This window comes from Asterias rubens, chromosome 20, assembly GCF_902459465.1.
Source record: "Asterias rubens chromosome 20, eAstRub1.3, whole genome shotgun sequence".
NCBI lineage: Eukaryota > Metazoa > Echinodermata > Asteroidea > Forcipulatida > Asteriidae > Asterias > Asterias rubens.
In genome coordinates, this window is record NC_047081.1 from 6068173 (window position 1) to 6080972 (window position 12800).

At 39.8% G+C, this 12800-nt stretch overlaps 1 protein-coding gene across 1 annotated transcript; it reads right to left on the minus strand.

Moving 5' to 3' along the window:
- Positions 1-1193: 1193 nt before the first annotated feature.
- LOC117303898 (UBX domain-containing protein 8-like) lies at positions 1194-12436 on the minus strand. Its single transcript, XM_033788346.1, has 8 exons — positions 12250-12436; positions 10272-10409; positions 9170-9243; positions 8693-8812; positions 4103-4273; positions 3563-3604; positions 3211-3285; positions 1194-2388 (listed from the first exon to the last, which is right to left on the minus strand). Exons 1-8 carry the CDS (start codon positions 12341-12343, stop codon positions 2230-2232), a joined length of 873 nt encoding a protein of 290 aa, XP_033644237.1. The 5' UTR covers positions 12344-12436; the 3' UTR covers positions 1194-2229.
- Positions 12437-12800: the final 364 nt, after the last annotated feature.

Below are 12800 nucleotides of genomic sequence, written 5' to 3' on the forward strand. Positions count from 1 at the left end.
GTTCAGCAGTTTCAGCTACCCAAATGGATTGGGAAGCCCATATATATTGTATACATGGGCATGTGGAACTTAACTGAAATTACCTCCATGTTTACATGTACCACCCAGTTGTTATTTGGTCGTTTTTGTTGGGGTGCCAAATTTGTGTTTACAAGTGCATTTACCAAGATTGTAGCAGCCGAGTTTGTGGGTGCCGAGTTTGTGGGTGCCGAGTTTGTGGGTGCTGAGTTTGTGGGTGCCGTGTTTGTGGGTGCCGAGTTTGTGGGTGCCGAGTTTGTGGGTGCCGAGTTTGTGGGTGCCGAGTTTGTGGGTGCTGAGTTTGTGGGTGCCGTGTTTGTGGGTGCCGAGTTTGTGGGTGCCGAGTTTGTGGGTGCCGAGTTTGTGGGTGCTGAGTTTGTGGGTGCTGAGTTTGTGGGTGCCGTGTTTGTGGGTGCCGAGTTTGTGGGTGCTGAGTTTGTGGGTGCCGTGTTTGTGGGTGCCGAGTTTGTGGGTGCTGAGTTTGTGGGTGCCGTGTTTGTGGGTGCCGAGTTTGTGGGTGCTGAGTTTGTGGGTGCCGTGTTTGTGGGTGCCGAGTTTGTGGGTGCCGAGTTTGTGGGTGCCGAGTTTGTGGGTGCCGAGTTTGTGGGTGCTGAGTTTGTGGGTGCCGTGTTTGTGGGTGCCGAGTTTGTGGGTGCTGAGTTTGTGGGTGCCGAGTTTGTGGGTGCCGAGTTTGTGGGTGCTGAGTTTGTGGGTGCCGTGTTTGTGGGTGCCGAGTTTGTGGGTGCTGAGTTTGTGGGTGCCGAGTTTGTGGGTGCCGAGTTTGTGGGTGCTGAGTTTGTGGGTGCCGAGTTTGTGGGTGCCGTGTTTGTGGGTGCCGTGTTTGTGGGTGCCGAGTTTGTGGGTGCTGAGTTTGTGGGTGCCGTGTTTGTGGGTGCCGAGTTTGTGGGTGCTGAGTTTGTGGGTGCCGTGTTTGTGGGTGCCGAGTTTGTGGGTGCCGAGTTTGTGGGTGCCGAGTTTGTGGGTGCTGAGTTTGTGGGTGCCGTGTTTGTGGGTGCCGAGTTTGTGGGTGCTGAGTTTGTGGGTGCTGAGTTTGTGGGTGCCGTGTTTGTGGGTGCCGAGTTTGTGGGTGCTGAGTTTGTGGGTGCCGAGTTTGTGGGTGCTGAGTTTGTGGGTGCCGTGTTTGTGGGTGCCGAGTTTGTGGGTGCTGAGTTTGTGGGTGCTGAGTTTGTGGGTGCCGAGTTTGTGGGTGCCGTGTTTGTGGGTGCCGTGTTTGTGGGTGCCGAGGTCACTGGTTACCATATCTTCTTTGCTGTGTACATGTAGATCTTTGTTCTTTGAGAATTTGTCTCACTATTTATTCTACTGCGGCGGAGTTGATTTCGGAATTTGGGAGACATTATATGCTGAAAAGAACTGTCCTGCTTAGAGGGTAGGAAACTTTCACTTTTGTGGCTTGAGGGGGCTTATCATTATTAACCTCACTGCAGCGGTGTGAGTTCTTATATACATACCAATATGTCTCACACTATTTAGTATCCTGAAGATGACAAGAGCATGCAATTTTGTGCAAGGCTTTTGCCTACATTGGTTAAAGCTTTGTATGTCTGGAGAAGTGTACATTAAAAGAGTATCAAAGTGCCTTTATCATACTTAAACTATTTCTGTGACGCCACTCTATTAATAAAAGTGTAGATTGTTTTTACAAATCTACACTTGCATGTTACTGTAGATTCGTAACAAATCCACACTCACTTGGAGATTTACTACAATCTCAAGGGATAGTTCAAATTGAAATGACTTTCTTCCCAAATTGAATATTAACATGATGTGCAAAACACATGCAGCTGAAAACATGTTGTATTTAAATTTCCAAAAACATTTACTTTAGTAAAAACATAGTTGTATACTGATCAAAACATTGTACATAACGTTGTAAGGCATCAAGGCATACCCAATATTGTTGCAAGCATTATCAAATATGCTTCGTCAAATTCGGCAAAAAATATAGAATAATAAAATGTGTGACCGAACAAAAAAATGTGTGACCAAACGCCGTTTGACACAGTACAAAGTTTTTGGGAAATAGTTTAAGTCAGAGACAAAGTCAGAGAATAGACTCTAAAGTGTAGATTCGTGACTACAATGTACACGCCTTCGGTTCGTACATTCTATCCACGAATCTACACTTTCGCGTCCATTCTCCTTAACATAACCAATTGACTGGCATACAGTTGGGCTTACATAAACTTGTCATAGTTTCTCCTCGATAATAAGCGTCACATCCCGACAGAGTTCAATATCTTCCAGTGTCTTGTCAACGTGTTCAGACAGGTCCATCCGTGGGAACGTTGTGCAGACTGTGTAAAGTTGAGGGTGGTATCCTTGCTTGGTCATCCAGTCCAAAAGAACCTTCACATTGGAGAGAGAAAAGGTAATAAGAATGAATTTATCATTGTGGGAATTAGCTCATAAATGCTGTGCCTATACTGGTGTCTAAAAAAAAACTATACACTTTTGAAATGGCTGCGAATATGATTCTTGGAGAAAAAGTTATGTATGGATAGCTTATGGACTCAACCTTCACATGACACCAAAAAGGCTGAAAATAATTCATGCTTGGGTGAGCACTGCTCACTTTTGTAAAGGGTATGAACATTAGGTTGCGCAGGAATTAAGCTCCAAAGGGACTACATGTACATCTTACAATTGGAAGCTATCCTTACATATAAACCTTTTCCCACAGAATCATATAATTTCTAAAGTGTATGTTTGAGGGGAGATCCTGTAATGTACACTACACTGTATAACCCATGGAGACATTGACTCTCAAAATAGCAATGCCCAGACTATTTTGATGATGATATCAGAAGAATGGGGCCAAAATTATTGAGTTCAAACTATTGTGTTGCCGGGTGCCCGGCAGGATGTAGAGACTCTTACATTTAGTGCTGGCACATTAAACTGGAGATTCAAATTCGGCTCTTGTAACTTTGTCTTTGTTTTCGACAACAAATTATTCAAAGGTTTATCCAGTCAATTCCCTTTGTGGTTATAACAAATATAAATGCAAACATGTCAAAATTTGGAAAATGTAAATTCTGGACATGACTTTCAATTTGACCTCCTGCTGTGACTGGAAGTGTATATCAAACCTTTCAGCCGTTTGCGACCACTATGAGCATTTTGGGACTAGCCACTCGTGGCCGCTATGGTCTCTAAAGGGTTTCTTACCTGAACTTTGTTAATATACAGGAATCTTCTTGTCCTAATTGTACTTTGCAAACCCCTCATGCGAATTGTTATACACTGTTGGACAAACAAGGGGAAACGAGAGTAAACAGCATGAGCACCACTATTATCATGTAAATGTTACAGTCTCCTGACAATAACTAGAGCAAGCTAGTCAAAACGTTGAGACAACCCAAGAACTCACTCCATGGCAGTGCAGTTAATTACGATCCTATATAAAAACTAAAGTAGTAGTCCAAGTCTATTTTCTATACCTTCCGGCCGGGTGGTAGTTAAAAAGCATGACAGATTATTGTTGTAATTAAGTTGAATTTATAAACTGTTAAATTCTCACCTCTTTTTCATTTGAATTAGGCTCCTCCGGAAGTATAACTACCTGTGTAATCCAAACAAAAATACATTTCTCCTCTAACTGCCTGAGCATTCAATTCAGTTCATTTTGGCTCTACCATGGAGGAAAATGTCCATGCACACATGCTATACAAAATTATTTAACACAAATAAAAGTATACTGAATTTTACATCAGGTCAATTAACAACATCTTAGTTGGAAGTAATTAACGTCTGGGCTGATCATTGAGCAGATGGACAGAGTATGGTATGAAGGAGTTTTAAGGTTTTTGATTGCACTATATTTGCACACCAGTGTCATACTAGTGTTTAGGTACTCAAGGGCTAGTACAAATTAACTGTGACTGGATTGTTCAATGTTGAAAAGCATCCCTATTTAAAAGGATATGGTCAACTATAAAGGCAGATGGGCTTGTCAAACAACAACTTCAACATACTAATTAGTTCAGCTGCTTTGTCACTAAGGGTAAACTCTGAATATTGAATTATTCCTGGTGCAAAAAGAAAGTGAAAGACACTTTACCCTTTTTTGTGGTTTAGGTTGGTCTGGTTCGACAGGAGGCGGTCTGGTTACGGACTCGGGAAGCTTCCTAACAGCTGATGCATCCTTGCTGGTACCCTGCACTCGTTTCCTTAGCACTGGCTTTCCTGAATCAGTTACCGGTCTTTCATCCTCGTTTGGCTCTTTGCCATCCTAAAGACAAAAAGGATGGTTATTTTTTTGCGGAAGTTCAAATACGCACGAGACTTGCACCTTCACCTGTTCACAGCCAGTTGAAAAATACAATTTAGTTCATAAAACCAATTCCCCAAAATCTGTTGAACGTGGTTATTTGTTATCATAATAATTCTATAAGCAAAAATGTTTTAAAAGAAAATGTAACAGCTGGTTCACAACAGAAATCAATAACATAATGCTCCAACTGAAATTAAACTACAGTTAATTTTAATGCGGTTTATACGCCCAAAATATACATGTAATCCCTGAACAGTTCATGGGGGATCTAAACACACAGCAGAGCTGCCTACACTTGCATTTTGAACTCAGGGAGATTTTGTACAACAATTAGGGAGATATTTATGCCACTTTGTGTTCAAATAACGACTAAAGGGAACAGATAGGCTACCTTTGTTTTAGAACTATTCAACTGCTTTTATCTGATATAAGTGTTGGTTGTATATAAACTCCACAATAAAAGTGGAAAATTCTTCAAAAGGTGGTACCGTTTTTTTAATATTATCGCTGAAAATCCTGTGGGATTTAGTACTCAGGAAGAATTATTTGCATGGAATACACAATCTGAGAATCGTATCTGACAGTAACGTTTATTTTTGGGGATAAAAACATCTGTATCCATAACAACACACTTTGAAGTGAAATTATTATCAAATACTTTTTACAGATCGAAATCTCCTGTAATTTTATTGACATTAGTTTTAGGGGTGGTGACCAAATAATATACACATTTCCATGTTTGTGGACCCTGTAAATCAAGAACATCTCTCTGTTTTCCCAAAATTTGTAACTTTTTTAGTGACATCAATATTTTTTTTGTTTATAGACGAAAGCAAAGCAAGGATGTCCTCACACTGTAGAAACATCCGAATCCCAACCATTTTTGAAGTTATTGGTTTCAAAAGATATTAATAAAAAAATTTCACTCAATAACCCTTTTACAATTAAATAAAATTGACTTTCTACCCGAACAGATGTTTCTAATAACAAAATCAATTTCTGTATTTGCACAGCAGTGTACAGTGCATTCATGATAAAATAGTCAACATTAACAATGCACAAAGCGTCTCTATTGTGGTTGTCTGCAATTTGAGTTAAAGGTAAGGTTGTAGATTGTTAATTGAAGTCCAATTCAGCATGCGGTTGCATATTAGCAATTTTGGAAAATAAACCATTCTAATACAAACATGGGGTCTATCAGCAAAGATGAGATTAAAAAGACGAAAAACATTTAATTTGATAGAGGTTAAAATTGCCTCAGGGATAAAGCAGGCCTGGAATTAGAGGAAGGCCACGAAGGCCATGGCATAATGTTGCCCCTGGTCTTGGCCTTGGTGCCCCTTCAGGCCACGAAGGCCATGGCATAATGTTGCCCCTGGTCTTGGCCTTGGTGCCCCTTCAGGCCACGAAGGCCATGGCATAATGTTGCCCCTGGTCTTGGCCTTGGTGCCCCTTCAGGCCACGAAGGCCATGGCATAATGTTGCCCCTGGTCTTGGCCTTGGTGCCCCTTCAGGCCACGAAGGCCATGGCATAATGTTGCCCCTGGTCTTGGCCTTGGTGCCCTTTCAGGCCACGAAGGCCATGGCATAATGTTGCCCCTGGTCTTGGCCTTGGTGCCCCTTCATGCCACGAAGGCCATGGCATAATGTTGCCCCTGGTCTTGGCCTTGGTGCCCCTTCAGGCCACGAAGGCCATGGCATAATGTTGCCCCTGGTCTTGGCCTTGGTGCCCCTTCAGGCCACGAAGGCCATGGCATAATGTTGCCCCTGGTCTTGGCCTTGGTGCCCCTTCAGGCCACGAAGGCCATGGCATAATGTTGCCCCTGGTCTTGGCCTTGGTGCCCCTTCAGGCCACGAAGGCCATGGCATAATGATGCCCCTAGTCTTGGCCTTGGTGCCCCTTCAAAAGTTTCAAATTTTAAGATTTTCCAATGGAAGTGCCCTTTGCAAAATGAAAATGGCCTTGCTCTTTCAAAGATGAAATTCCAGGCCTGACAAAGTATATTAATTTTGGTTATACCCTTTTTAAAAATACATTGTTGCGGTACCTGCTGCTAAATTATAGGATTTATGTTGAACAATGATAAATAATGGCATTCTCTAATTGAAATCCAAATCTAAAGGCATACTAATAACATTTTCTCAGGGGTTATCTTTAGACGGTAATTGAAAAAACAAATTAACAATTAAAAATCCAGGTCTGGGAACATATGGTCACAAAGCCTCTCAAAATTAACGGTTCACTTTTACTGTAAATGAATTAATAACAATTATTATTTATATTTAAACGATTGAACTTCAAGGCTGTGGACACTATTGGTAATTGTCAAAGACCAGTTTTCTCACTTGGTGTATCTCAACATATTTATGCATAAAATAACAAACCTGTGAAAATTTGAGCTCAATTGGTCGTCAAAGTTGCGAGGTAATAATGAAAGAAAACACACCCTCGTCACACAAAGTTGTGTGTGTTTAGATGGTTGATTTCAAGACTTCAAATTCTAAACTTGAAGTCTTGAAATCAAATTCGTGGAAAATTACTTCTTTCTCGGAAACCATGTCACTTCAGAGGGAGCCGTTTCTCAAAATGTTTTATACTATCCACCTTCCCCCATTACTCGTCACCAAATAAGGTTTTACGCTCATAATTATTTTGAGTAATTACCAATAGTGTCCACTGCCTTTAACAAAATTATGTTGTTCATTCAAATAGCATTTCAACCGTAATACAGTGAATTTGAGTGTTTTCCGTTAAAAACATTTATTATTAATTCCTTGCCTTCGTGAAATATCAGGCCTGGACTAACACCTGTTTTTACCAACTTTGTTTTCTTTTTCTCACAATTAAAATCAATAGAAACATTTGAACATTTCCCCACCATCTGGCTTAGATTTTACCTTTGCTGATCTAAATATCAAAAATCAATAAAGATTGTCATATTAAAGGTACCGGACATCTTTGGTAAATACCAAAGACCAGTATTCTCACCTGGTGTATCCTAAAATATGCATAAAATAACAAACATATGATAATTTGGGCTCAATTGGTCATCTAAAGTCTAAGAAAATAACAAAAGAATAACACCCTTATTGCACAAATGTGAGTGCTTTCAGATGCCTGAGAAAAGATTCAGGCCTGAAATCTGTATCAGATTCAAATATTTGATTGAGGAATTACCTCTTTCTCAAAAACTATGTTAAGAGGGAGTTGTTTGTCACAATGTTTGAAACTATCAACAACTCTCCATTGCTCGTTACCAAGTAGGTTTTTATGCTAAAATGTATTTTGAGTAATTACCAATTGTGTCCAGTGCCTTTAAGTCATGAAAACAATCATGCATCTATTTCAGAATAATTTCTTTGTATAGTGTGCTTTGTTAAGCGTAACAAGTCTATGGTGTTGTGATAGTGTGGGTTCTGTTCCAAAGCGTGTTGTTGAGTGCAAAACACTTTAAAGGCTCTGGACACCACTGGTAATTACTCAAAGTAGTTGTTAGCATAAAAACTTACTTGGTAACAAGCAATGGGGAGTTGTTGATAGTATAAAATATTGTGAGAAATGGCTCCCTCTGAAGTAACATAGTTTTTGAGAAAGAAGTAATTTTTTATTTTTAGACCTCAGAATTAGATTTTGAGGTCCCAAAATCAAGCATACTGAAAGAACACAACTTCGACGACCAATTGAGCTCAAATTTTTCACAGGTTTGTTATTTTGTGCATATGTTGATGAGATACAAGACTGGTCTTTGACAAATTTACCAAAGTTGTCCAGTGTCTTTAAAGGGGCTGTATCATCATGATCAAAGCGGGTCTGTGGCTGTACATGGAATTGGGTCATTCCACTAAGTTGGGAAACATTTGCATGACATGTGCATGATTTTAGTCCTGTCCCATTTCAGTTGTATTAAATCACTGACTATCACAAAAACGGTTTTGCCTGGTTAAATTTTTCTTTAATAATGATAAAAACTAGGTCCTATATTACACATGTCACAATAACGTCTCAATGCCCTTTACATTAGTGCCCTGGTCATTGGACCAATAACAATCCTTTAATCTTTCTCAGCTCCCTGTGGAGTATACAACCCTGAGCTTCCATGGTGCTAGTGGCTTTTTTAGACCCAATATCAATCACTACCCTCGCAGGTACCCATACCCGTGGGTGAAGAGAAGCAAAGCATCTTGCTCCAAGACACAAGTGTCATGACCAGGATACCAACCCACACTCCAATAATTAGAACCACCAGAATTTGAATTTGAACCTCTCAACCACACGGCCATGACACTCTACAATTTGTAATTTGGGGGAAAGACTCTTGAGTAGAAAAACCTACAGTTGCTATAGGTGAGATTTATAAATTGGCCATTATTACTTACCCCAAGCCGATTGGATTTACCCTTCCAGGCAGGTCCAGCAAACTTGTTGAACTCTTCCTCTAAACGAGCCTTTTCAGCCTCTTCCCTTGGTTTCAGAACTTCTTCTTCATATCTGGCGCCCTGAAATTTCAGGAAAAATGTTGCTTTAAAATCTTGAAGTGAGAGCTGGTAATAGTAAGCCATTGTACATGGCTAATTAACTCACTAATCTTACAATGATTCTTGTATCAATGCCACCCCCCACCACCCAACAAAAAACAAAAACACCCCAATAATATCACCAACAATACAAAAATACTTAGGCATTGTGGCATTCAGTCAGTTTCAACGAATAGTTCTCACTTGGCCTCAAAGTAAAGCATCGTCATCATTAGAAATACAAAGCTACTTTGGACAATTTCTTTTTTCTTAGGTAACTACTTAGCTTCTGTCAAAAAAAAAATGAAATATGGGAATAGCTAAACCTTAATACCACACCTTTTCTGTGTACTCATTCTGGATCTTCTCTCGAGCTTTCCTTCTTTCAGTCTCCTTCTCTTTATCTGATAATTCTGGGGGTTTGGGGAATCACACAATAATATGATTAACTTGGAGTGTCAGAAAACCCCTCTTCAGTGGAGTTACATGTACTAGGAATAATGGTAATAATACGCAGTTCTTGTGGAGGGCTTTATGGAACCTGAGGGCGACTCAATGTAGTCATTTTCCCCCCATACTACAATGTGGGCAGTTACAGAGCTATGTTAAAAATATAAGACCCATAGTTGTTTTCAGAGAACAATGTAACGATTACAAGGTGATGTGACTGGGTACTTTTACTTGCATTACACACCAACAGTAGAAACCTAAGGATTTACATGTACATATATGTCCCAAAGATGTAGAATTTATTACCTAGATCGGCCGCGCGTACATACGCGTACATACGCGCCATATGTTGTACCAAAACATTTCTATTTTTTCATGGACGGCACGCAATAAAAAGTCATGTGCTGCTGGTAACGCACAGACTATGAACATGGGAGATAGGAATTAACCACAATGGATGCGCTAAAAGTCACGTGCTGGTAGAAGATGAACGTTGGAGAATGGGCCAATACCTGCCCCCATGCCAGAACCCGCATATGTATGTGCGGCAGCCGATCTATGTATTATATTCATATTTCTATATCTATGGTATGTCCAAGGAGGCAACCCAATATTGGTCGAGTGTTCCCTGCTTCTAGAACACAAATGTCTAAGACACCCACATTGCCAATCATGAAACACCAGAGCTTCAGTCTCTGCTTGAACACTTGACCATCACATGAGGTCCTCTCTTTTACTTTGTGGTTATCTTTGGTTTAAAAAACTCTACTGTGCTACTTGGGGCATTCTTTGTGGTTTTATCTTGATGATTCTTGTGAATTTGAATCTTCGCTCTTGAAGGGACATATTAGTTTTCCTCTGGTAAAGGGCACTACCGTGTAAGTTTATATTGGAAACTTGCTGAGGGCACCACAGCAAAAGCACTAAGCACCACGGCAATTGCTTTAGAGCCATGGGTAATTATTTCGAGGCCTGTTATTTGCTCCATTACCTTGTCCCTGTGTGTTATTGCTGGACACAAAGAAGCTCCAAAGCATCTGTAGTTTGTCTCCAACCAGGTACAAGAAGAAGGTGAAGAACCCCAAGACAAGCAAACATAGTGTTACCATCCGTATTAAGTAGCGAAAATCTGAAGAACAAACGCACTTAAATTAAAGTAAAAAGTGAAGTCGTCCCGAGCTAAATACGTCTCATCACGCCGGTTTGGTATCGGGTTTAAAAGGCAGTGGACACTATTGGTAATTACTCAAAATAATTATTAGCATAAAACCTTACTTGGTATTGAGTAATAGGGAGAGGTTGCGGACTGTAAGGGGGTAGCCCCCGAGTAGGTTGCAACATGCCTCTGGTGTCATTCGACGCCAAAATCTGCGTAGTCCTCACCTTAAAGGCAGTGGACACTATTGGTAATTACTCAAAATATTTATTAGCATAAAACTTTCTTGGTGACGAGTAATGTGGAGAGGTTGATGGTATAAAACATTGTGAGAAACGGCTCCCTCTGAAGTGCCATAGTTTTCATGAAAAAAGTAATTTTCCACGAATTTGATTTCGAGACCTCAGGCTTAGAACTTGAGGTCTCGAAATCAACCATCTAAACGCACACAACTTCGCGTGCATTTCTTTCATTATTATCTTGCAAGTTCGATGACCGATTGAGCTCAAATTTTACAGGTTTGTTATTTTATGCATATGTTGAGATACACCAACTGTGAAGGCTAGTCTTTGACAATTACCAATAGTGTCCACTGCCTTTAAAGGCAGTAAAGGCAGTAGCATAAAACCATGCATGGTAATGAGTAATGGGGAAAGATTGATAGTATAAAACATTGTGGAAACTGCTCCCTCTAAAGTGACTTAGTTTTTGAGAAAAAAGTAATTTTCCACGAATTTGATTTCGAGACCTCAAATTAATTTAGAACTTGAGGTCTCGAAATCAAGATTCTGAAATCACACAACTTCGTGTGACAAGGGTATTTTTCCTTCCATAGTTATCTCGCAAGGCCAGGACTCAAACCCAGACCGCTGTAGTAACTTGCAAGGTATACATTCTGAATAGCGCCCTCTCTTGGAACTAGTTGAGTTCAATGAATTTATTTCCATGATTGATTATCAACCGCACGGCCACAGCACCCTGCAATTAAAGAATGTCTGTCAATTTCATAGCCATTCAACTTCAAAGAGGGCTGGGTGATAATCAGCTGATTCCAAATGTCTTTCTTTGGCATCTCTATTTTTATAATTAAGAAACAAATGAATATTTTCGCAGATTCTAACTTTGGAAAATCAGAGTTTCACGATGTTTTGTGAGGCGATAGTGGCAATAATATAGGGTCTATTGACATTTGACAAGATATTATCAGACAATAATTATCTATTGATGATGGAGACGAATTCGATGATGGAGATGGAATCGTTCCTATATGCAAGGAGGGTTGAACAGTCCAAGGTGTTTGGGATGTTTTTCGGCATGCTTTAGGTTAAGCGTGAATTTTATAAATTATCATTCAATTTCAATTCTGTTCAAACTAGTACTAGGTAATAGTAACTCTTGCCAGAATGTAACATTTGTCTTATTTTGCATTTGCATGAATATAATAATTTCTTCACAGTATCACCATAAATTCCTCCATCACACACACAATTCATTGAATTTTTTTGATAGAACAAAAAGACGGCAGGAAATAGTGTGCGTCCACGCACACAAACTAACTAGTAACTAGTATATGAATGCAAAGGGAAAGGGTTAACCTGTTTTAATTGAGCGTTGATCCCATTGATTGTTAATAATGTTCCCCACTATCAACATGCACAATCCATGCATTTAATATGGCTCATGGATGGGACTGTTGGGAGGGGGTGGGGCAAGACTAGTTGCGATAACGTTATCGCAACTACACTACCTAGCTAGGCCGGGGGGGGGGGGGGGGGAGTTCCTCCATCAACATGCACGAATCCACCATACCTACCTAGCTTTACCAAAACCAAAACGAACATCACTGCAGAAAAGGAGCAGAGTAACTTCCAGCCGTCATCGTGTTGTCGATTTCTAGGTCGGGCCATTTCTGATTTGTTTTTATACAGACCACTTTTACCACTGTTTTTATTCTAAATAGCATGTCAATCTATTCGTGGACTGATGATGGGATGGGTGCTTCTTCTTGACCATCTCATATAAAAAAAAAACAATGTATTGCATTGTTATTGCAATTGAAGGAATAATCGAAATAAGTAGGGAGATAAATAAAACAAGTGTGATAGTAGTTATTCAAATATCTGTATAAAAGTTTTAAAAGACAAACTTAATTTATAAAAATAACTTCCAAAACTTTGTGTTATAATTACATTGAAACAATCACGTGCTAAATACAGTTTGTTTTTTAATAGAACTGCGTGTTCAAATTTCCACACATGTCACATAATGGAATCTTCCATTTATTTCGCCAGTCTTTTTCTACAATTTAAAGTCAGTTGGACCACTTTATTCATAAAAATAAGTAAAATTAAATTGTAATCAAAA

Coding starts and splice junctions, on each gene's coding strand:
- LOC117303898 (XM_033788346.1), bottom strand. CDS start 12,343: ATGGCCCGACCTAGAAATCGACAACACGATGACGGCTGGAAGTTACTC. Junction 10,410..12,249: donor TTTGGTTTTGGTAAAGCTAG/GTAGGTATGGTG, acceptor TTTGTTCTTCAG/ATTTTCGCTACTTAATACGG. Junction 3,605..4,102: donor AACCTAAACCACAAAAAAGG/GTAAAGTGTCTT, acceptor TGGATTACACAG/GTAGTTATACTTCCGGAGGA.